Here is a 26,290-nt window from a genome sequence, read left to right as displayed (position 1 = left end):
TCTATTATGGTTGAACTAACATGGCATGCTTATCTGGTATTGTGGCTAGCATTCTGTACAAGCATCCTTCCTTGACACCTTTTGCTACTAGTTGACATCTTTTGGATTTATCTCTGATAGTGACATCTTTTGGATTTATCTCTGATAGTGCATTCATCTCCGTCAAAGATGACTTGATAATTGTGTTCAGTCATTTGACCTACTGACAAAAGGTTCTTGCTGAGCTTCAGAACATAGAGCACATCTTTCACCAATCCTTTCGTACCAGTGAAATTGTTCATAGGGATAACACCTGTCCCTTGAACTAGATTTGGTGTATTGTCTACTGTGTAGATGGCATTTTTCTGACCTTCTAATGGTTTCATCTCTATGAACCATTCCTGATGATTTGTCGTGTGAGATGATGCACCACTATCGAAATACCAAGGATCCTATTCCGCTTGGTCAACTTGATAGCTGAAATCCTCTTTGGGATTGCAATGAGTGTCTAGGTACACTGTATCAGTTTACTGCATTTCCTCGCTTGCAAGAAACATATTCCCATGTTCATTTGCAAAATGACTATGACTAGAATGTCCACCACGATGATTTCCTCTACCTCAAAAATTTCCTTGATTATTGTTGGATTGACCGCCTTGGTCGTATTGCTTCTTGCGGCAATCTCTTTCATAGTGTCCAAACTTATGACAGTAGTTGCACTGGATGTTTGACATGGTGGATGCATTCCCTCGTCCTTAGAATCTTCCTCGGTTGGAATGATTTCCTCTTGCTGATTCTGATGTTGCTGATGCTGATGCTGATGCTGATGCTGACTTTGCTAATGATGACCTTGTTGTTGCTAATGATTACCACTTCGTTGGAATGATCTGCCTCTACCTTTGCTTTTGTCTGAAGCTATGAATGCCTGATCATTAGAATGACCTTTTTGTGCTTGTATGGCTTGAGTCTTGAGTTCTTCACCAAGTAACACTGACTGAAGTTCTTCCAGTGTTGGAATTTGCCATTGGATGGCAATACTCTAGACTAGATTCTTGTATCCCTCTCCTAGTCCATTCAGGATGACTTTAACCATTTCTGCAAGGTTCATAGTCTCTCCTATTGCTGCAAGTTGATTGTTGTAGTCTTTTATCCGGAGTACATAAGCATGACCAGTTTCATTACTGTTGCAAAAACTCTGGTTGATCTAGTTTCTTAGTGTGAGAATCCTAGATATGTTCTTGGACTCGTAGAGAGCTGCAAACATATCCCATGCTTCTTTCGATGTCTTGACTGTGTTGAGCTCTCCTAGCATGACATCTTGCACATTCTACTTGATCAAATGATAGGCATACTTGTCTTTCTTATCCCATTCTGGCAATGGTAGGATCTGCTACAGGTCCAAAATTTGTTTGTGTAGCTATAGATCCCACTGTTGGTGTTGTGACAATAGGTGGAGTAGAGCTACTGGTGGCTGGATCATCCAATGGTCTAGGTGTAGACCCATCAACATACTCCCATTTGTCTTGAAGTACAAGAATGGTCTCCATTCGGTATTTCCATGTACCGTAATTGGAGTTGTCTAGCTTGGAAGATTCCTCCATATTGAGGTTGGTAGTCGTAGACATGGTGCAACAAATGTACTCAAAGTGTCATGAAAATCACTGTATAAATCAACTGCAAAGACACTACTTGTGGCAAGTGAAATCTCTAAACTATCGGTGAAGAATTGCACAATATATAAAATCTAATCTGTGTTACAAGGCTTGAGGAAAATGATGTTGGGAATAGCCAAGTGGCTTTACAAGGCTAAAATGATGTGCACAATACCGTCAAATAGCCGTATAGGATTTACAATGGTGGCATGTGTGTGTGAAATTAAATCTGGTGCTATCTACCCACTGAACAATCGGCAATGCCTCTCAAAAACTCTAAAGTCGGCTCACTGAATTGATGAATGTCAAGTTTTAGGTAATGTGATGATGTGAAACTATATGTGAGCATGTGGACTGACTCTAAGTAGGTACTAGTCGGGGGCATGGCTTAGATTGGAAACTTGGGGAAATTCAAAGTGTCCCCTCTATGGTGATGTAGTCTACTCTGATCTAGATCTATACCAACCATCGATCAAAGAAAGAACAGCAAATAATTCCTTTTCTTTTGTTCTTTTTAAGTGCTGGGTCATATGCGTCGATCTAGAGGCAAATGTGCATGTAGGAAGTGGATTTGTCGCAAATAGGCTCAAAAGTGAGTGTAACTTGCGCCAAAATGTATGCTTGATGTGACGAATGCATAGAGCATGAAAAATTGAGCGACTTTCCTTTTCAGAGCGCCCTCAAATTCTTCCTGGATCAAGAGATACGACTTGATCTAGGTAGAGGGGCAAAAGGAGTGCAAATGGTGCTCAATGATGATGTGTCACTGTGGGTCACATGCAGTGATGATGTGGCATTGTGCCTAGTAAGAGGTGTGCCTGTGGATCCGTGTGCTAAGGTGGCAGGAGAGATCACATGTAGTGACTATGGAGCACTGTGTGTGCCTGCAAAGGGTCAGTGTGCCACGTGGCACTGATGAGGTGGCACAAGTGACGTGGTAAATGACATGGCACTGATGATGTGTCACTGATGATGTGGTAGATGATATGGCACAAATGATGTTGCATATGATGTGGCATAGATGACATGGCAAGGGTGACATGGTAGTAGCTGAGGTGGCCTAGTGATGTGGACTGCCACTGTGGTAGATGATGTGGCAGATGCTATAAGATAGGTACACGTGGTACATCTGAGGTGCCTGATGATGTGGCGATTGGATAAGACTCCATGTGGGAGCCTGTGATGGAATCTTAACAAGATGCACCAAAATTTTTACAAGATTTTGTTCGTGCTAGTTGTTTGCAGCGAGGCTGAGTCATCGTTTTTGCTGATGGGTGCTGGTCGCTAGGCACTAGAGTGTTGACGGGAGCTCTCGGAGCTCGTTGGTCCCGATAGTTATGCAGAGTTGGCTGTCAGGTGGCCTTACCTTTGGAGGTGCTTAGAGGCTAGGTTGTCATGGATGTTGCATGCCGAGAGCTGCTGTTGGGATGAGGCTAGATAGCGAAGCTTTGGATCAAAGACTTAGTTGGAGCCTTTCGTCATGGACTCTATCGAGGAGGTCTGCTAGTTGCGTAGGCTTTTATTGTAGGGGCTTCGTGCATTGCGAGTCACTTGGGCCCTGGAGGCAGTGTAGAGTTGAGGCAGGCGCTAGCCGTGAGTCTGGTTGGAGTAGCCGCGATCATGTGTAGCATTGGATGACTTGGAGAGGCCCATGAGCCTTTTCGATGTGGCTGAGTGTTGGAAACGGTTGCAGCAGGGGATGTTGGCTTGGGTTTTGGAGTCTATCGAGTTGTTAGGCGAAGGAGCTATCGTGTGGCTCAGAAGAGCTACGTAGAAGGCTGGCGAGTCATAGCCTCGATTGGAGACTTCCGGGGCTTCTACTATAGGAGCCGCTTGTTGGAAGGAGGCCCGTCTCAACCGCCGTAGCTGCTATTTTGCCCAAGCTGGAGTCACATTGTAGGAGTGCTATTAATGAGCCGAGACCTTAGAAGCTTTGGCTAGGAGGTCAAGCTAAGAGCTGTTGAAGCTTTCCAACCTTGACCTTGAGTCACAGGTGTCCCAAAAGCCAAGTGCCTGTTGATGTCATCTGGAAGGGCTTGTGTGCTTGCTGGAGAGGAGGCTAAGCATGCACCATGCTAGGATGTGCTGGATCTACAATCAGCTGAAGCATTGGACTGCTTGCCTGTTGCTAACCTCAGAGAGCTTAGTCGTTGGAGGGCTTGCCTATGCTCAGAGGCCACAAAGAGTTTGCCTTAGAGCCTTGTAGATGGTAGTAGAAGCCATTCTCTCCAAAGGCATTGTAGGAGCCTACATTGCTTGTGCATCAGAGATAGGAGTCGACTCCTTATCTCTCTGTTTCTCACTTGAAACTATCATAAGCACTCAAGCAATGAACGAAATATGGACGGAAACTTTTCCTCACAGTGAATGGAAATTTTATCTCAACCGAAGAGAATGGAACACTCAATCTCTCTCGATCTCTCAATCTCTCAATCACTCTCACAAGAAGGATGGCGCCTCAGCGGAAGGCAAAACCATGCTCTGATACCATGACAAAATATGAAGAGGGGAGAGGAGAAGAGTGGAGATGAGGAGAGAGGGCACAACTAAAGAGCACACCACAAATGACTAACTGTACATTAGATTTAGTTGAAAAAATAGAATATATACAAACCCATTTAGGGTTAGGGTTAGGGGATCTAACCCTTTCCTTTATAGCACTCTGTTGGGTTAGTGCTATTCACATATGATCACGGTGCTATGCACACATGATCACATGATGTTGAGCATGAACTCTCAACAACACATTCTCTGTAAGTCTTTCCTTAACGGTAAGATGAAGGCTAGGCACGACATACTCCATCGGCATCACTGCCTCCACCCTGAAAGGCTAGGCTGAAGGGGGTACAGTGTGTGGTCACTTTGTAGGAGGTATTCTAGGCCCATAACGGCGGCTATGAGCTTATGCTCCCAGTCGGTACGACTAGCTTCCACTATACAAGTGATGATCTTACAGCACGTTTTATTGGAGCTCTTAGCCAAGCCATTTGCCCTAGGGTAGTATGGTGTTGACTTCTGATGTATGATCATAAACTCACTAGTCAGGATTGCTATCGTTTGTTGAGGAAGTGAGTCCCTCGGCCACTGACTAACTCCAAGGGACATCTGAACCACGTGATGGCTTCTTCAGATAAGAATTTGGTAGTGGATCTCGGATCGGCTTTCACGGTGGCTCTCCCTTCTACTTGGTGAAGTAATCGGTGGCGAGGATGATGTATCTGGCCTTGATTCCCTTGGCTGCTAGGCTTATGGGTCCAATTCCTAAAGGGTTGATTGGTCAGGATTCCGGTCAAGGGCATCATGCCCACCTTGTGTGGGATTTGGATACACTGGCAGGGGTTGCATTGTTTGATGAATTCGGCTGCATCTGCGAAGAGAGTCGGCCACCAAAGACCATCTTGCAGCACCTTACGTGCTATAACATCAATGGCAAAATTACCTCCTGCGATGCCCGAGTGGGCTTCTTCAAGCACATTGATGTATTCGTGTTCGCACACACATCTTCGTAGGTTGCCATCCTTGCCCTTGTGGTATAGCTGGCCTACTATCAGTTGATATGGCATTGCATCCTTAGTGAGTTTTGCAGGCTCTATCCTTTAAAAGGGCTTGGCCCAGGGGGAATCCTTTTGTCAGGTAGTGGCCGATCTCGGTGGCCCATTTAGGGATGATGTCAAGGAAGAATAGAGAAGCGTCTAGGAGATCATTTTTGACCCCATTGGGGCTTCACCATTTGGGATTCTCGATAGGTGGTCGGCCAGGACATGGGTTTTTCCCTTACGTACAACTACTGTGAAGTCAAACTCCTTTGATGCCATTTGCCAAACCAATTTAATAACAAAGGTACATGATTATGCTAATCAAAGCTGATCTAGATTAACTTCTTTGCATGAGATTCATTTATGCTATTGACCACAATGATTGGTTATTTACATTGTGGCGGTGCCAAAGAAAAATGGTAAAGTCTAAGTATGTGTGGACTACTGGAAGCTGAATGCACAAAGTGTTTCTGACCCATTTCCAATACCTATCATATATGGAAATCTTGGGTCAAGTTGTAGGACATGAAATGTATTCATTTATGGATGGTTGCAATGGCTACAATCAAATCACTGTCACTTCAGAAGATCAACCTGAAATTGCCTTCATTATAGAATGGGGTGCTTATACAGCCCAAGTGATGCCTTTGGTTTGAGAAATACACCCTCACCTTTTCATAAGTTTATGGTAGACTTTCGGAGACTATCTAACTGAATTCATACCATTTATTTGGATGATTTTCATGTATTCTACACACACTAATCATCTCTACTTTCTCAAAAATGTCTTATAGATATATAGGCAAGTAGGAATTTCCTTAAATCCCACCAAGAGTGTATTTTGTGCCTGATTTGGTATCTTGCTCAGGCATGTCCTTTCGCAAGATGGTATTTGCACCGAGCCATGTAAGATTCATGCTATTTAGTGTATACATTAGAATAGTGGTTTCAATGTGGGGTTCTTTTCACTCAATTTATAGATGGCGGCACAAAAAATCTCAGTTCAGAGGATTCAGTGGAATTTTGACAATATCATTTGCTAATACACAACTCAAGTTATTCAAGAGAGAAGGAAGGCTTGGGTGGACTGAAACATTAAGTTTAAAATCATAAGGAAGAAAATTTGGCTTGATGTATAATTCTAGACTAGAAATATTTTCATGCACACTAAATCTTTGATACAAAGAGCTATTTTGGATAACCCAAGATTTGGGACTGGTAACATTTTAGATCATGGATCTTCATGGAAATGTGTTAGAGGCACTAAAATCATATGTCAAGATCCGAAGAGAGATGATCCAGTTAATTATAATAGTTAGATGTGTGTTCGAATTAACCAGGGTGATTCTCACCAAATTTTGATGAACCACCACTCACAGGTGTCGATATTCCAATAAGACACATTAGTTTGCATGTCACTCAAAACTATCACCAGCTTTGATTTTTTGAACATCCTTGCCTTGAATGTCCTTGCCTCTGAAGTTCCTACGGGATCTTTTGCTTCTACTTTCCTCCAATCCAACATGAGTGGAGTGATCAAACTAGTAGTCAAGGAGAACTTTGGAGAGGGGACTGGTAAAAGCACTTGTCCTAGTCTCCAAGTTGATTCTGACTCCACAACACAGTCTATCGACATGGGAAAGTGAAAGAGAAATATCTCCTTATCTATTTGCAAGAGTCTCCATAATCTAATTGATTACGTGTAGAAAAATGATGCTAAACCAGTGGAGTGATCATCTAAAAGGTAAACATATCAAATTTCTACTCAATTTTAAGACTTTCAACATCACTCGGATGAGTCTGTACACGGAACATTTTTGGCCTAGAAAGATTGGGTCTTTACGAGTACAACAAGTTGCCTTGGTGGACATGGGCTATGAAATATGCATGCAATGGAATAATTCTATTATTTGCAAGTGAACAAAGGTTTTTTTATATCAAAGATGCTATTATAATTCAACTAGTATTGCAAGTGTTTAAACTACCTTTACTATCTAATTCTCCAATTAGAGCCCTAGCCGATTGCCCTAATGAGCTCATGCTTCGGGAGTTTGGAAATCCACTGCACATAAAATGGCATTTTATGATAAAAAACATTGCAAGAAGGAAATTGCCATAATCAGTTTCTTTGGTTTTTGGAGAGAGTATTATTCTTAATGAAATCTGACTATATGTCCAAAGGTAGTTATTCACTCTTGTATTTTGTAGAGCAAACGGGGAAGTGAATTAGGCAAGTGTTATACATGACAAAATCATGGGTGAAATTTTAGGCAAAGATAAAATAGTACTGACCATTTAGAAGACATCTATTGTCTCTGTCTTATTTTCTTTAGTACAAACTGTCCATCGACCAAAGAAAGGGTACACAGCCAAAAAGTTGGACATGCTCATTTCCTTTATTGAGCATATTAAAAGCAGCCAAGAAGACCCTCATGAACGTGGTCAAATATGGTATAAACAGATATTGAATTCACAATTGAAACATAGGGGGTGTGTTCTTCAATCTGAATGTCATTACGTTCCTTTCAAAAACTCCCCACTCCGTGACAAAGGCTATCTTGTCTTTCATTATCTTTAACATCTTGATCCTCTAAAATTATCAACAAGTATAGCAAAGTTGAAACTGTAAAAGCACTTATGGAATACAGTGACTCTAAAGAAAATATTTTTTTTTATTTACAAGAGAGTAAGAAGGGTGTCAATGAACCATTACCAATGGAAACAGATGCACAACATACCAAGTCTACTCCTAAGAACACTAAAAAGGTAAAGATTACAATGCATGTCACATTGAAACAAAGGTTGATTTGGAATATTACGCAAATCCTATGCAGGCTCAGAAACAATAAAAGTATATCGTGAACATGAACTACACATTAAGATAGAGAAACTTGAAACAAAGCAGGCTAAAACACAGCATGTATCATAGTCAATGAAACTGAGAGGATATTTATTTCTCAAATGTTGCTAGAGCTATATAGTTACTTAGAAAATTTAAGGATCATCAAAAGTTTAGGCAGTCAGCATTGCAACAAATTTATAAGGAGTGGCAAGTATTGAGATAGGACATTTTTTTCTCAGCTATTGCTAGAGCTATACAATCACTCAGAAAAAGGATCATCAAAAGGTTAGGTAGTCAGCAATGCAACAAATTTGTATGGAGTGGCAAGTATTGAAATGGGAGAATAAGCAAGTGCTAGCTGAAAAATAATCACTTAAGCAAGAGTTAGAATTAAAGATGCAGGAAGTCGGAGTTATAGTAAAACAATTGGAAGCGTAAAAGCAAGAAATAGGATCCCATGTCTTGAAACAAAAGAGATACTTAAACAAAGGACAAGTATGAAATCATAGATTATTGCATGGTTGTATGCAATGAAGATAAAGTTCTTTAGTGAACTGGAAGAGATTGCACTGACAAACCAAAAAATATTTGTGAAAAATGCTTTGTTAAAAGAGAAAGTGGAAACTTTTCAAAAGTTGAAGAGTATATTAGATCCATGGAGGATGAGGGTATAGTTGACATTGTTGGAAGTTTTGTCAACTACAGAGTTAGTTGAGATGCACAATCAATTGTCTAAAAATATGCAGGAACTGTGGCATAAATTACAGGCCAAGCTCTTACATTTAGAAAACAATCCCATGTGAGAGAGGAGGAAAATTCACAAAAGCATTTACTAAAAAATCATGTGGAATAGCTTCAGAAGGAACTTATGAATTGAGATCTTGTATCTAGGTTATGTCTAAATTTAATACTTTGAAGTAGACAGATTCTCCCAGTGAAGAACCTAGTGGTTCCCACCATACAATTTTTTTTAAGTGAGAGAATAACAATGGGAGGAACTCAGTTTTGAGCAAAATATTTGTTCAAAGTATGTTCTTTAGTGTGTAAAACTTAGGCTCTAATTGGATACATTTGGGCTTGATGTGGCTATATTATGACATTTTAAAATAAAGGTAAAAAGCAGAGAAAAATGACTTTTGGCATTTAAGGACATGTGTGAATGGCCCTTTGCTTCAAGGAATATTCTAATGGCATATTCCTTATCGAGTTGGCAACTTGACCATTGGTATTTTTAATTGTGGTTGAAGTATGACTAAAGATTATGGTACTGCCACATGTTAAGATGATATGACTTATTTGCCACATGGCATGTCTACGTGGATTACCTTATCTACCAGCTGGATGGTTGCAAAAATAAGTGATGTAGCAAGACATGTTTTAGAGAGAATCTATATCTTTAGGTTTACAAGAGAAAAGGGAGAATATCCTTGTGTGACCTCTCCTCTTAGAGTATGGATTCTCAATAATAACTCAGATGATGTAGCAAGATGCAAGAAGCTTCGTGCGCTCTATTTTCTAGTTGTCAAGCCTCTGGACCCAATTTTAATCACCTTTCATTGATTCATGCTCATATTGATCTTTGTAAACAACCTTGTGAATGTTCTCATCCTTCATCATGGCTCAAAATGTAGAGCTTCTACAACCAAAAATGTTCAATGCGACTCCCTCTATAGCTTGGGTGCAAATAACTTTGCATGGTCAATGAAACATGAAGCTGTAGGTCAGGTAACATCAATGGAATAAATATGGAAAATGGTGCACATGCATGTGTCATGTAGGCAAATACATAGCAAGATGGAGGGGAAAACAAACCTCCTATGGATGGCAACACATACATTGGCTTAACACCTTTGAAAGTCATCAACAATACCATAGGAATCTACAATCTACAACTCTATAAAAAATGAAGGAATACACACTTGATACAATAAGGGAATAGGGTTAGGGTTGCTCCCTATATGTTTTAATATGGTCCTTAGCCTATACCACTCTACCCTTGCACATACACCTGCGCCCCCCCCCCCTCCTTTGAAAAAACCCAAACCTAAGCACTAAAACCAACAAAATGGCCCTTGACTTAATGTTCATCCATCACTTTGTTGTAAGAAAGGTCATCATTAAGCTCCCTTGTGGCTTGATTCCAATGCCCCCAAACCATTCTTACCTTCCTTTAATCCTCCTTTATTTCCTTATGTGCAATCGTAATAATAAGGTTCAATTTAATCAAGTTCGAGAGAAGCAAAAAGTTGCATCATCAATGGGTGGGAAAGGTGCACATTTAATGTGTCAATTAGCAATATTTAACATGTCAAGGGGTTGTTTTAGGGGTTGTAGGTGCCCAATGTCTTGATTTCTCCTCAATTCACTACAAGCCTAAACTGCTAACTGATTCTCTTGTCCTCAACTAAGCATAAGGGTTATAAAGTTAAGAAACTCAATTAAATATTGTCACCTTAGTGCTCTCATAACAAGTAGTTTATGTATTAATGTACAAAATCAATGAGTACAATCTCGATGACCAATGTGTAAGCTCATCCAATCATACTGTGGAGCCATCCTATGCATCATCCTCTAATTTTCATGTTTTGCATCTTTCGCTAACTTTCATGCTGTGCCACCTCTTAAATTTCCAAACCTCCAACCCTTGGTGTTTTGTTGTCTCATCCATGTCACTACTTATCCTCTTTTTTGCTCTTGCCATGTCATTGGACCTGAATTCTTTTTCATGGAATGATGTTTAGCACTCAATTTAATGGCTGCATTTGCAAAACCTATTTGTATTTTTGTGTAGAATGGAAAATAATCACATTTCCACAAAGTAGAAACCATCAAGGGATGGGACCAACTGCAAAAATGACACTAATATCACATTAGCTCCACAATAGATTAGTGGATGCTTACAAATAAAGTGAGGGGAGTCCTTTTTTATGACATACTCCTAACCAATTGTTCAAAAGGCCTAATGGGCTTCCCTTACAATCAAAGGGGGCACCAAATGCCAAAGTTTTGTGTTTTGCACCAATCTCAATACAAGCAGCACCAAACATGTCACGGGCTACAAATATTAACCAACCTAGATGACTAACACACCAACGTTAAGTACATCAATGTTTGCATTAATGCCCTACTGTGTGCCTACAACAACCTTATGGTTTCATACTACCCTTGACAAGATTCTAGATTTCCACAAATGGAATTCCATTATAAGGCACCACAAGACTTATATAACTGAAGTAAAATGATCCCACAAGATCAGCGTCATATAAAGGCCTTGGCAATTAGAGTCTGAATATGTCACAAGCAACTAGCCATGAGTCATGAGTTACGAGTCACACAAATAATGTATCAAACAGAAAAATAAATAGTGGATGCTGGCAAGTATCAACATGACGCAAAAAGTCATGACTTATGACTCAAGGCTAATCCTTATCCTCATCAGATGAGCCACTAGCTTTGAAATCCCCATATGTGATAGTTTACCTTCACTATCATATTGTGGCTCCAATGCAAGCACCCTCAGTGTCCTCTTTCTTTGAGTCGACATGTTTGGTGGATTAGTCATCTAGGTTAGTCATGTGTCCTCCAATGCAAGCACCAATCTCCTTCTCATGTGACACAAGCAGTATGCAATACTATCCCTCTGGTCCTACCTACACAAAAATAATCATCAATCCTCCTTGTGATCGTCTAAATTCGCATCATATAAAATATCCACATCTCTATCCATGACCTTTTCCTTTGCCTTTACTCTTAATGCTAAAACTGCATTTCTTTGACGTGAACCAATGATGAGCGTACCAATGGTTTCAAGCTCAGTCTAAAGCTCCTTATTTATCCCTTTGAAGTGAACCAATGATGACACTATCAAAGGTTTCAAGCTCCTCATTTATCTTGCAATGAGATGTACATATATCCACTCATCATCATCTTGTAATGGAACATAAGTATAATCAAGACTTGGCAATTGCATGGATGTCCCTTCGCATCTATGTCCATTTAATCTCCACAAGGTCCCTTGCTTCTTGCAACATTCATTTATCATCGAGCATTGACAGATCAATATGATAAAATTATCATGATTCACATCTGTTAACACTAGTTCGATAGCATAACAAGACATAAAAGTGTCCTTTTGATTTTTTGGCAAAAAATTCACAACTTATAAATGCATTTTTTGGTGATTTCATCTCTTGAGCTTAAGGTAGACTCATAGGACTACTTTTTAAAAATATAAGGAGCACAAAAAACTATTATGATTACAAAATGCTCACAAATGCATCGTAACACAGCATTTCACCAAGAGAGTACTCAGATTTGAAACTTTATCTAGCATGCTTGAAGATAAAAATGATTTCAATGAGCTAGTATTTTTTACAAAGTGTTTATAAGTATATGAAACACCTGAGAGTGACAAAACTTTGTTAAAAGTTTGATTTTGCAATTAACAAGAATGGTTAGCCTGGCGATTAGCATTGTAAGTTACAGTTCACAAATAAGCATCTTTATATACTACACATAATAGCCACAAAGTGTCATATCTTAACTATAACAATATTATATCATAAGGGAAAGTCACCAAAACACAATAAAGGCTAAAACTAAAAGAGATTAAATGATCCTAATCTCAACCTACCAAAATAGGTTCTGCATTAAATCTCACTTTTCTATTTTTGAATTATCCCGTGTATAGGTATTTTGCATATTAATTGTTTTAATTGTATCAATTAGAGGCACTCGATAAGTATGATTTAAATGTTTTAAGGCTCTTATGATATCCTTTAACCCTTGTATCTTGAATTTAGCATGAATTACAACATAATGGACAATCAAAATACCGTTTGAATTTGGTGTTCTGCACTATATTAGGACCCCTAAAAACTCATGCTACCCCATAATATCGTATTTAAGACATATACAAAGTATTCTCTTTTTCTTTTTTTGTCAGTACTAATCTCTTAAACCTCTATTAAAAACAGTTCAAGGCTTGATCAACATCAACATTTTAATACAGTTCTTCCTTGATACAACACATTTATCTACACCATTCAAGAACAATGCACTCCCTTAGCTAAACATTGTTTCCTTCATTAAGGGACTATTTTCTGCCATCAAAGCCACTCTAGAATCAATTATCCTATATACGTTTAGCATTAATGCCACATCATGAACACGTCAGCTCAGTCTTGACTCTTGCCTGTATGACGTTTTTGCTGGGATCTTATAGTTGTATAAGACATGTTGCATGCCAGAACTCTTCATTTGTTGAATGCAGTGGTTTTTTTTCATAAAGGCACCTTTTTCATGATTATATGTATTGATAGAGGAAAGTGCAGAATCATTAGGCCCAAAAGACACTCCCTTTCTTTCATTAAACTGACAATTAATACTCACAGGAAAAGAGCACAATGTTCCGAACTCTATCTGCACATGAATCACACGATAATGTCTGCCTAGCATACAACAGGCTTTCTTCATGGTTTTTTTTTTTTTTTAAATGAATCTTTATGTCAACTCAAGCATACAATCGTAGCAGCAAGCCAACTTTAATCCCTCGCTGGACACAAAACACACACTAGATAGGCCAAGAAGAGTCACTCAAGTATATTTAATAATACACAAAGCAGAAAACAAATGCAAAATGCTACATAGAGACGGACCTGAACAAAACAATCAAGTCATCCACCAAGAAATAGCATAATTAGCATTGCCATTTTACTAAGATTAATTGTATGAGTTCTGCATATTTTTGACGACTCAGCTTCCAGTTGATTTGCATAAACTTGACATTCTACTTCATACCAAGAAATTCCAAGCCACTAGCAGTTGGAGTGAGATTCAGCCTGTCAAGATACTCCATATTATAGAACTTGCTCAGGTACCTAATTCCACTATCACAAAGTATTGTCACAATCGTGTGCCCTGGTCCAAGCATCTCAGCAACACGTACTGCACCAACACAATTCATTGCAGAAGAGCTCCCAAGAAACAGCCCTTCCTTTCTCACTAAATACCTGAAATTTTCGGCAAAAAATGTCAATTCACAGCGATCAACTAAAAGGAGCAGTTATAGATGGTAAAATAATTATCTTCTGTAAAGGGAAAATTAACCATCCTTTCTTAGCCAGGCCCTTCAAGACTACTCCCTGATTCTAGAGGAACTTTTGGTCTCCTGCTCATTGTGCGTTTCCAACAGTATAAAGAAATCAATGGGAACAGGAGTGACGTTAGAATATCTAAACATAAACTTTGCCTGTTGACCTGAATTTAGTGTACAACCATGTCAACTTCCCTAAGATTCAGTAAAAGCTTGGAATCAATAAATTATTGAGCATAGTGGATGCCAATACACTACCCGGATGATAAAAAGACAACCTTCTTGTCAACCTCTGAATACAATAGATAGGTGCCCAAATCATCATTTTAAAAGGCCTGTGAACACACTCCATGGTCCAGCAAAGCACTCTTCCAAGAAATAGAACTTATCTTATAAGCATGCGGAAAATGAAAAACAATAGCAGAAAAAGAAAAGGGGAAGCGATACATTTTGAGAAAGGGATAGAACAGAAAAAGGAAGAAATTAAATAAATATCGTCCATGGGACCATGCAATCTATACAAAACAATAACAGAGACTCTCTCCTTTCTCAAGGGAAAAAGGTACTAGTACAAGATGCAATAACATCAACGATGATGCAGCACTATGATTGAAGTCTCATCTAGATGAGGACCATGATGCATCCTGAGCTGCTGATAGTTGTCAGAAGTGGTGGCGATGAGAGAGAGAGAGAGAGAGAGAGAGAGAACAGATGAGAGTGGAAGGAGGGAGCTTTAGGTTAGATAGAAGAGGTCAACATCTAAATGTGTCTATACTAGTGGGGAGGTGAGATTTGTATAGTCCTCCCACTTTCTCCTTTAGAGCCTTCTCAAAGTCTTCTTTACAGTAGGCAGCCTGGTTTTCTTTTTGTGAGCTCTCCCTGAACCACGTGTACAATTGTTAACCTTTGATCTTCGATTGATCTGACAGAAGATTTCTATGACGAGGAGACTTGATAATTTGCAGATTTGCGACAGCTGGGCTACATCTACGTCAACATCTTGCTTTAGGATCTATCCGAAAAAATTGCAATTTGATTCAAAGACACCATCAGATGTCCTCTGGCCAGGTTAAGAATTTTGGGGTCGTTCTTGTTTATTGTTTCGTAGCTCCCAAACTATGATTCTTGCTTCTACTATTGATTTGGATTGGTTGGGAGTGGTTTCCTGTAGCATGTTGATGCTACTGATGCTATCGATAGTAGGTGACTGTGGCAGTGCCTATATTGCAGTTGACGCTTTTTCATATCAGTCCCTACTATTGGCTGTTTTTTGGCAATTAGGTCATGATTTTGAGGAGACATTCATTCTTAGACATCAGCAGGTTCATACCAGAGGATTCTACAGAGTTCTCAGAGTCCTACTATTGTAAATAGCAAGCTGTTATAAGTTTAGAATAGAATTCTCATTGTAGGGGTTGGCCCTCGCTCATATCCCAACACAACATCAATGCTTCTTAATTTCCTTTTCTTTCTTTCGCGAGAGCCTGAACTAAAATACTCTGGTCTTCATAGCGTTGTCGTAGCTTGAAGGAAGAGAAAGTGGGGTATCACATGATTGGCCTTCTCCTTTAGAGCTAGCCTTCATCAAGGCCCTTCACATATGGAGTGCTAGCAGAATCTCAGTATGAGAACTTTGTATACATGAATGATACAAGTGTTTGTGAGTATGTGGATACATATGTGTGAGAAAATGTGTTTATACTATGGTCTACTCCGCACCATTCTACACCGATGACATCAGTCGGGGTATTGCCTTGCCCTATGTGTGATCAAGTTTATCGGTTTCAACATTGTACTTGACTACCATGAGATTTAAATACACTATTTGCTTGGTTGTTATTGGATGAGTCTCAGCATGTTCCTTGATTCATACAGTTGTATATAATGTCTCGCTCTCTCTTTATCTATCTATAGGCCCAAGGTGTTTGATAGTGCATTTAGGTTTGATTTCATGTTCGTATATCAGACCCGTTAACTCAAATCACGAGCTGATTTGTACTCGTACCTTTAGTGGTAGCCTTTCTCACGGTTTAGGCAGGCCTTTAGCTCTGGAGGTTGATATGAACTCAATACAAAGGCCTTTGCATGGATGGACGGTCAAGTTTGTGGGGGGTACATGGATGCATGTGTGTGAGAGCATATGTCTATAACTATGCTCTACACCCAAGCTTTGGCACTGATGATGTTAGTGGCGATGTTGTAGTAACTAGCCATGCATGATGGAGTTTATGGTTTTCAACCTTGGGCATGTTGTTGGATTCACTAGATATATGTTTTGGCAGACACCCAAATTCATCCATACAAGAAGTTCCTTATCATCTCTTAGCAAGCATTTCTACAGAAACAACTAAGAAATGATAGTGGATTTGGCAATACAACCAAGTCAAATGGAAACAATTTATCAAAATATCAATAGGCCCCAGCATGGAAGAAAACTTGACAAGGTGAAATTTTCATGTATGTTGATATAGCCAAAACATATATTTAGATGTATCCATAAACATGCCTAAACTCGTATTGTAAAAAACCAACAAATCCTGTAGTCTCAATCTCATGAAAGTCACCCACAAGGTTGCAAACTCCATTACGCATAGCAAAGACTAGTTAATATGACATCTCCACCGACTTCATCAACACCCAACAATGAGTGTAGACCATAGATAAACATACATTCTCAAACATATGTATCCATGCACGCTCGCGCGCACACTCTTTTAAATAAAGGCATTTTTCTCTGCAATAATCCTAACTTTCTTCATTCAAGCTACAACCACTAGGACTAGATTATTTCATTTTAGTATCCCCAAACAAGCACTTCTAAGCAAAAAGATAGGTGATAGGACACTACTCTGCCATCCCAACATGGATTATTAAACTTTCACAAGATGAAAGTATGCCTTCTGATTTGCGGCGAAAATGTATGACATGCCCAAACACATCCTATGAAAACACAATAGACTTGCTGCTACTAGATGAATCTAAGAACATGCCCAAATACATCCTCTGAAAACACAACAGATTTGCTACTACGACATTACCACAGATGTCATCAACATCCAACAGTGGGTGTAGATTATAGTATGAGCATGTGCTCTCAGCACTCCAGGGAAGACCCAACTATAAGAAAGGCTAGCACTGAAAGAGAAGGCTAATCAAAAGGTAGTCAACCTTGTCTTCATTCAAGCTACGAAGTCCTATGAAGATGAGTGTTTTATTTTAGTCTCTCCCAAACAAGCATGTCCAAACAAAAAGCTGGAAATCTCACACGGTAAAATTTGCATGCCAACACTCCAAAGTGGAATGGCAGACCCAGAGGCTAGCACTACAAGAAAAAGATTATCAAAAAGCAGCAAAGACGAGTGTTTTATTTTAATCTCTCCCGAACAAGCATTTCCAAGCAAAAAATCTTAGAAAAGATAGCTGATAGGGCAAGGTACCGCTTCAAATAAAAGGAATCTGTCAAAAAATCAACAAGCCACAACATGGATTAGAATTTAGCACTAAAGGAAAAGGCTAATAAAAAAGAAGTCCACATTGTCTTCAGTCAAGCTAAGACACCTATTAAGACTAGTGTTTTATTTCAGTCTCTCTCAAACAAGCATTTCTAAGCAAAAAAGCTTAGAAAGATAGCTGATAGGGTAACGTACCGGTTCAAATAAAAGGAATTTATCACAATATCAGCAAGCCTCAACACATGGATGAAAACTTCATAAGGTGAAATATGCATGTCTGCTAATGCTATAAAAAACATATATCTAGATTAATCCAAGAACATGCCCAAACTCTTCCCATGAGATCCCAAATTTGCATGTCTGCTAATGCTATAAAAAACATATATCTAGATTAATCCAAGAACATACCCAAACTCTTCCCATGAGATCCCAACCAACAGTATAGTTTCAAACTCATGACAACACTTCATCACGCATGACAGGGACTAGCTACTATGATATTTCCACTGATGTCATCAGTGCCCAACGGTCAACTTTTCTTAAATGTTCTCCATGCTCAGCAATACTTCTGCTGTAAACAAGAATGTCGTCAATAAAATGTACTACAAACTTCCCGATGAACATGCATAGTACGTCATTCATAAGCATGATGAATGTAGCTGGAGCATTGGTAAGCACAAATGGCATAACCAAAAACTCATAATGTCCAAATCTGCTTCAGACATGGACCATAGTATAAAAATATACTCTCACACATGTGTATCCACACAACCACACACTTGAGCATCCATTCATAAAAGGTCTTTGTATTGAGTTTCAATTAGCACTTTAAAGGTGCACTTTGCAGGTGAAGGGAAGACTCATCCATGCTCAGAGCTCCGAAGATGAAGGGTAGACTCATCCGTGACAAAGGCTAGCACTAAGGGAGAAGACTAATCATTCTCTCCAACCAAGCTATGACAACCCAATCAAGACTAGGATATTTCATTTCAGTCCCTCCCAACCTTACACAAGACTAAATATTACGATCACTATCTTCAACTCGCTTCACATCATCAGTTTTAACAGTCTCTCACGGGGCAGACGCACAGAATTTCCTCCCAGCCAACCTTGGTGGTAGCAAAACTCTTAGAATCGCCCACATACGTGAAGGCTCCAGCTTGTAGATTCCACCAAGCCCCAATTCCCTAGATGGATCTAGTATGCGACATGTCTACAATTGAGGGCATCTCCTCAATGCATCATTTACCCCTCTTGGGATAGCATTGAAATCATTTGCCCCTTGGCACATTTAATGCATTTAGGCCCCTTAGCCTTAGATCCACCTAGTCTTGTGCCATGTCACCCTCACCAAGGACCTTGACCTTGATTCCTTTCTTTATCATTTACGTGAAGCCCAAATAAATATAATACAAACCTTGATCCTTTAAAGGAAAATGTCGACTGACCCTTTCGAGGTCATGTTGCCTCAACTTGCGCGTACCATTTCTTCCCTCTTCAGGCATCAACGTCCTCGATGATAAAGTCTGAAAACACTCTCCATAACTGGTATACGGATTCCCAAGTAGCTTCTGATAGAGGTAAACCATGCCATGCAACCAACACCGTGGGTATCTTCCGATTGTGTACTTGCATTGTTCCTCGGTCCAAGGTTCTTGTTGGTTTGCATCCTGCATTATCCCCTATCTCCTGAAACAAAACAACACCCTCGATTAGTGAGTCACCTGTATGCAAAAATTTCTTTAAACAAGAAACATGAAACACTGGGTGCACCTTACAACCCTGTGGTAATTCGAATTTATAGGCTACCTTGCCTATTCTTTTTAGAATTAACCACGGCCCACAATATCGGGGTGATAACTTAGCACACTCTCCTGCAGTCAAAGACTTAGAGTGCCAAGGAACTCTGAGAAAAACTTTTTCTCCTTCCTTAAATTCTCTAACGGATCTCTTTTCATCCGCATATGCCTTAGCTCTATCCATAGCTTGGCGGATGTTAGCTCTCGCAAGTGCTAGCATCTACCGCATCTGAACCACAAAGTTGGCGGCACTATGCACTTTCTGAGATACTTCAACTGTAGTTGGATTTGCTAGTCTATAACCATAGTTCAGCTCAAAAGGACTGAACCCTGTAGAGGAATGTTTTCTATCATTGTAGGCAGATTCTAACAATGGCAACCACTTGCCCCCTGTATGTTGCCTCAATGACACATATGCTCTAAGCATATCCTCTAAAATTTGGTTGATTGTTTCCGTCTGACCATCCGTTTCTAGATGATTCCCACTACTCATTCCCAACTCAGTCCTTAGTGTCTCAAACACTGCAATCCAAAATTGACTGGTAAATTTGACATCCATGTCTAACACTATAGATTTGGTTAATCCATGCAAACAAAATATATGTTTAATAAACAAATCCGCCACTTGCGGGCACTAACAGACTCTCTAGTTGGAATGAAGTGAGCCATCTTGGTAAGACGATCAACTACCACAAGGATAGAATCATATCCACCTTGTGTCGTAGGCAGACCTACAATAAAGTCCATGGAAATGCTCTCTCACCTACCTAGTGGTATTTTCAAAGGTTGTAGAAGTCCAAGTGGCTTCACCCGCTCTGCCTTACTTACCTGGTAAAAACAACGTGTCACATATTCATGAATATGTTTTTTCATTTTTGGCCAAAAGAAATCTCACTTCACGAGATCATACGTTTTCTCGACTCCTGGATGTCCCGCATGGGCTATCATGGCATTGTTGAATGACTCTCTGCCTGAGATCATTCTGATTAGGTACTACTATCTTGTCATTTCTTTTCAGCATACCATCTCTTATGGTATATCTTGCATAAGTTTTGCCTTTTCTGGATGCCAGTTCACCTTTTTTCCTGGGTTTGAATACATGAGCCTTGGGCCAAAGGCTCTGAACGAACTCGTCTACCTTTTATGTTTCTCTAATCTCGGTCATTAGAGCACTCTCTAATACTGTGAAGCTCATATTATGCATAATGCGTGACAACGCATCTGCAACTTTATTATCCTTCCCTCTTCGGTACCGAACCGTCAAGTTAAACTCCTACATGACTTCTGCCTACCTAGCTTGGCGGTCTCTCAAGTCAGGTTGTTTACAAAAATGTTTCAAAGTATCATGATCAACATCAACATAAAACTCTGATCCATATAAATAATGTCTCCATGTTTTCAGAGCATGGACAACAACATACAACTCTAATTCATGAGCTGGCCAATTTCGTTGGGAGGTTTCCAGGAAAAACGGTTTCTGGGGATCAACTATTTTTAATACCGGTCCTAAGACCACAGCTTGTTTTATGGTATTAAAACTCTCCTATTGATTTTGTCCCCATATAAAAGGTACTTTATCTGAGGTCAGATCAGTCAATGGCGATACTATTTCGGAATATCCTTTGATATGCCTTCGATAAAATTGGACAAATCCCAAGAATAATCGCAAAGCGGTCAAACTCTGAGGGATAGGCCAAGTCAGTCGCAGCCACTTTCTTTGGATCCATTTCTATCCCCCTCGGGAGTAATAATGAATCCTAAATATTGAAGTCTTACCATATACAGTATAGTTTTCTTTTTATTTACATAAAGACTGGCTTTCCTCAAAGAATTGAACACTATTCTTAAGTGTTCATGATGCTTAGCAATACTTTTGCTAAACACAAGAATATCGTCAATAAAATGCACTACAAACTTCCCGATATACGGACGTAAATCATTCATAAGCATGACGAATGTCGCTGGAGCATTGATAAGTCCAAACGGCATTACCAAAAACTCATAATGTCCAAACCTGCTTCTAAAAGCGGTTTTATGCACATCCTCGGCTCTAATACGGATCTGATGGTAGCCACATTTAAGATCTATCTTACTGAAAATTACGGCCCCATGTAACACATCTAGCAAATCATCGATCCGAGCCATTGGATACCTGTGCTTAGTAGTGATATTATTCAATGCTCGGTAATCTATACAGAGGCAAAAAGTATCATCTTTCTTTTTTTTTAATATCACTGGCGAAGCAAAAGGTGAGAAACTGGGTTGAATCTGCCTCAGCTTTAGGTATTCTTCCAGTTGTCTTTGCACCTCCGTTTCTTCGATAAAACTTAATCTATAGGAAGGTCTATTTACAGGTTCTGCCCCCGGGATTCGTTCAATCTTATGTTGAACATTCCGCTCTAAAGGTAACCCATAAGGTAACTCATCCCTAAAATAATCAGAGAACTCCTCTGCTATTTGATCAGCCAACTTGGCCATCTCTCCATTTTGGGTAACATTAGTGCTAGCTGAAGGACCATCAATCGGTTGTACAAAGAAACAAAAACTCTTCTTGAGCTTTTCGATCTTCCATTACGGAAACCAGCAGTCCTTGAGGTATATCTTTTTCACCTCGTACGACATACAACACATCCTTCATCTTGAATTGATAAATGTGCTTTTTCCAATCTATGGCTAGATTCTTCCTAGAATGCCACGCCTTACCTAAGACTATATCTACGTGAGCAAGCTTTGTCATTTCAAAATCAAGCTTCTCTGTATAGTCCTGAATTCGAAGTTCCAACTAGGTAACCCTATGGTCCCATACTTCAGTTGAACTTCCGTTTGCCATTCTGACTGTATATGCATAGTCAGATGGGCTAATCTCTAATTTCAGCCTCTTTACAAGCTTGGAGTTAATTACATTGTGTGTTGGCACTGAGTCAAACAACACAATGACATCATGATTAGCTACTTGCCCCTTCATCTTAATTAACTCCGTATCATTAAAGGCTGTATACCCCGTTCCTGCGGGCTTTGATCGGACATTATCAGGTGCACTAGTTACTAGCTTAGCAACAGACACACATAACAAAACAGGTGCTGACCTTTGAGAAGATCCCGCTAGCTGAACCTACATCTGTTCTGCTTTGGGACTTCCCTCCATTTCCATGTCGCATTCTGAGATCACCATCTCAGCCATCCGACGACCTTTGTTTCGTGGACAATCTTTCCACTGATGAGGCTGAAGGCATCCAAAACACAAGCCTTCTCTCCTCGCTTTTTCTCTTTGCTCTGGGTTCAAAGAAGATTTCGACCAAGCCCGGGCTGCCATTGGTGTTACTTTTCTTTTCATTCCAATGGTGGTACTTGGTTTAGGAGTCTCAACTGGCTTCGCCTGCTAGGCTGTGAGACACTTCCTTTACTAATCCACTTCTTCTTAAACCCAGTTTTCTTCGGATACTCATACCGACCTGCACAAACCCACTTGGTCTATTCCCTTCGGCATCCTCATAGTTTAGGGCTATGACAATTGCTTCATCTAGCGTGTTCGCATACTTAACCCGAACTTCCATTTTGATCCGATCATTCAATCCAAAGATAAAATCTTTTACCTGGATTGACTGAGGTAGAGATTCATAAACTTCCGAATAAAAAGAACTTGTCATAATATCTGTAGGCCACAACATGGACAACTTCACAACATGGAATTTGCATGTTCACTAAAATGAGGAAAACACATATCTAGATGAATCCAAAAGCATGCCCAAAACCATCTTGTAAAACGGTAAACCCAACAGATAGTGCAGTTTTCAATGTCATAATAACCACCCACAAGGTTGAAACCATAAAGTCCATCATGTACAGCACAGTTTTGCTACTATGACACGCCCATCAACATCATAAGGCCAAACGGTGGGTGTAGAGATAATATAAACATATGCTCTCGCATATCTGTATTCACATACCCACACACACACTTGAGCATTCATTTATGTAAAGGTATTCATATTGAGTTTCGGTTAGCACTTCAGAGCTAAAGGGTCTAGTCGGCTGTGACAAAGGCTAGCACTAAAGGAGAAGGTGGACCAAAAGTAGTCCATATTCTCTTCATTAAAGCTATAATTGTATATGAAGACTAGAGTATTTCATTTTAGTCTCTTCCAAATAAGCATTTCTAAGCAAAAAGCTTAGAAGAGACAGCTGACAGGGCAATACACTGCTTCAAAGAGAAAACTATTAATAACTAAGCTGACCACTTTAGACACAATTTTTTATTTTTTTAGAATTCCGAATCCATGCACACATGAAAGAAGGAAGAGTTCATAATCCCCAAAAAACTGTTCACACAGCCTCCTTGTTCCACCCCAAGATCTCCCTCGTCAAAACAACCCATCCATCCAAAAACTCCCCTATCTACATCCACCCTTCTTTCTTTCACGACTCTCCTGCCCCTCTCTCTAGAACTCTCCCTCCCAACTTCAGCTCTAGAAGTCTCCTTTTTTTTCCCTTTACACTCCACCTTAGCCTTTTAAAATTTCCTGATGCTTCTCATACTACTTATCTTGTGCATAGATGTAGATTCTCATCAAAGTGTATAGTGTAAAGCCTTTGCATATGTCCGGCAACCATGCTAAAAATCCTTACTTGCCAATTCAGCAAAACAAAGCATCCATATTGAAGCCAATCATGCACCGCATCCAATATAGCCAATCATGCACCGCATCCACACTATCAGGCATTGCGGTAGGAGCAGTTCTCCTCCAAGAGGGAAGGCCAGTAGTCTTTGAAAGCAATCATGCACCGCATCCACACTATCAAAGAGGTTAGCATAGTCAAACCAAGCATCTCTATATCTCAACTGAAAGTCAGCTATCAATCCCCTATCTCATTGTCTGATATCCATAAGCTTTTCCAAAGCTTCCTATCTCCTTTCATCCATGAAAAATCTTCAAATCAAGGCTCTAGGCAGCAACCTCCAATTATCCTGCACATCATCCAGCAAAGTGCGGAACCAAAGAGCTACAAAACTTGTGAGTTCTTGTGCAAGAAAGACTCCTTAAGCATATCATCTATGATCCCTGCACGTCTCCTTCCCCGCCTAGCATGGCGAACAAATGAATGAACATCCTCAAATTTATATCCATAAAAGAATTGTGGCTCCTCCATCAGTATAGCAAGACACACACTGAGGGTGCCCCTTTTCTGCTTCACACCAATGCACCGCCCAAACACCTCAGGAGAACACACAGTTAGCATGTTGTCTACGCAGTCAATTTTGAATAGAGCATTCCATCACCAAACATCTCTGTCCCCCTATGAACGCCTTGCAAAACTCATCGCCAAAGCAATCCATCAAGGTACATAACAGAAAAAAAAAACCACGCGATTCCCGTGTCGCTGAACAACCCACTGCCTCCATCCCATGTTCCATTCATCCTCCCGACACAAACCTGGCCATCAACTAAAGGGTTGGGACAATCTTCACGCCAAGCTTGAACATGGAGCCTACATAAGTATCTATGCTTGTCACACCTCCTGCGCCGCCGACTCGAATATTATTTCCCAAAGAACCCAGGCATCACCTATTTCACCCCCCCCTTGCTCTCAGCCATTCTTCTTCCTTTACATTGTAGTCCACCGTCTTTCGACATGACCAATTTGCCATCCGGGCAAAGACACCAAAATGTAGATGTAAATTTTCTATTTTTCAGAACTCTGGATCCAAGCATAGGTGAGTGAAGGAAGAGAGTGACTGAAATTGAGCTTCATAAACCCAAAAAAAAAGTCCACACGCAAGATCTTCCTGGTCAAAACAAAAACTCCCCTGTCTACGTCCACACCTCCTTTGTTTCACGACATCCTTTGTCTCTGTCCCACCTTTTCTCTAGATGTTTCCTTTTTTTCCCTTTTACACTACACCTTATCCTTTTTTTAAATCTACCACTTTATCCACACACAAGACCTCCTTGGTCAAAAAAGAAATTCCCTTGTCTATGTCCACACCTCCTTTGTTTCACGACATCCTCTCTCTATCCCACCTTTTCTCTAGATGTTTCCTTTTTTTTCCCTTTTACACTACACCTTATCCTTTTTTAAATCTACCACTTTACCCCCCTTCAAGGGAACACAACCACACCTAACTGCTTAATCACATATCTTGGGTCCCAGTGACCCGATTGGCATGGAAAGAGTCACAACCAAAAGCCCCCACCAATCCCCACCCAAATATGGACTCCATAATGGAGGTGGCATGGAAAGAGTCACAACCAGAAGCCCCCACCAATCCCCACCCAAATATGGACTCCATAATGGAGGTGGTCTTTTTTTTTTTTTACTAGTACAACCTCCGCACTAGTGCCCCTCAAACCCACAAAATGCCTCATATGGCCCTCATATGGCCATTAACTAATCATGACACCACAAAATTTGCATCTTTGCTAACATGGCAAGAAGCATATATCAAGATGAACCACAGGCAGGCCAAAACTCATCCACTTCAGCATCCAAACTTTCCATCAGCATTATGTAGGTGAAGGGAAAACTCAGTAGAGACGAGGGCTAGCACTAAAGGAGAAGGCTAACGAAAAAGCAGTCCACATACTCTTCATTCAAGTTATGACAAGAATCTAGAAAGCCATGACAAATCATCTAATTGAAGAGAGAGGATTTTACTACCATGGATGCCAAAGATTCAGCTTTTAGCCTTTTGCACCTTTCTTAAGTCCTTCAAGCTTTTTATGCTCTGGTGCAATTTGATAGCATGGAAAATGAAACATGACAGAGGGATGATGGGTTGAAATTAGGAGGGATTCTTCAATATGCAGGTTTCCCCTTGGCTAGGGGGCAACTTGCCTTGATCCTCCCTAGGATGTGCATTATGTTCTAAATCCCTTACTTTCTAGTTTATTCCCTACAAGGGTAAGGGAGAATTAACGGGAGTCACAAAAGGCTGCT

The 26,290-nt window shown here is 40.1% G+C and overlaps 1 protein-coding gene across 1 annotated transcript in view; it reads right to left on the bottom strand.

Moving 5' to 3' along the window:
• Positions 1-13,686: 13,686 nt before the first annotated feature.
• LOC147901738 (Pyridoxal-5'-phosphate-dependent enzyme family protein) overlaps positions 13,687-26,290 on the bottom strand; it is a 57,970-nt gene continuing 45,366 nt past the window's right edge. The window contains exon 6 of the mRNA XM_087374711.1: positions 13,687-14,020. Coding sequence (XP_087230837.1) covers positions 13,798-14,020 — 223 coding nt within the window. The 3' untranslated portion in view covers positions 13,687-13,797. The remainder of the gene's footprint in view (positions 14,021-26,290) is intronic.

Source organism: Dipteris shenzhenensis, chromosome 5 (genome assembly GCF_047967505.1).
Source record: "Dipteris shenzhenensis isolate YYH24624 ecotype China chromosome 5, Dip_SZ_1.0, whole genome shotgun sequence".
NCBI classification, from domain to species: domain Eukaryota; kingdom Viridiplantae; phylum Streptophyta; class Polypodiopsida; order Gleicheniales; family Dipteridaceae; genus Dipteris; species Dipteris shenzhenensis.
Note: the sequence above shows the minus strand (reverse complement) of the source record. Positions and strands in the feature narration are given on the sequence as shown.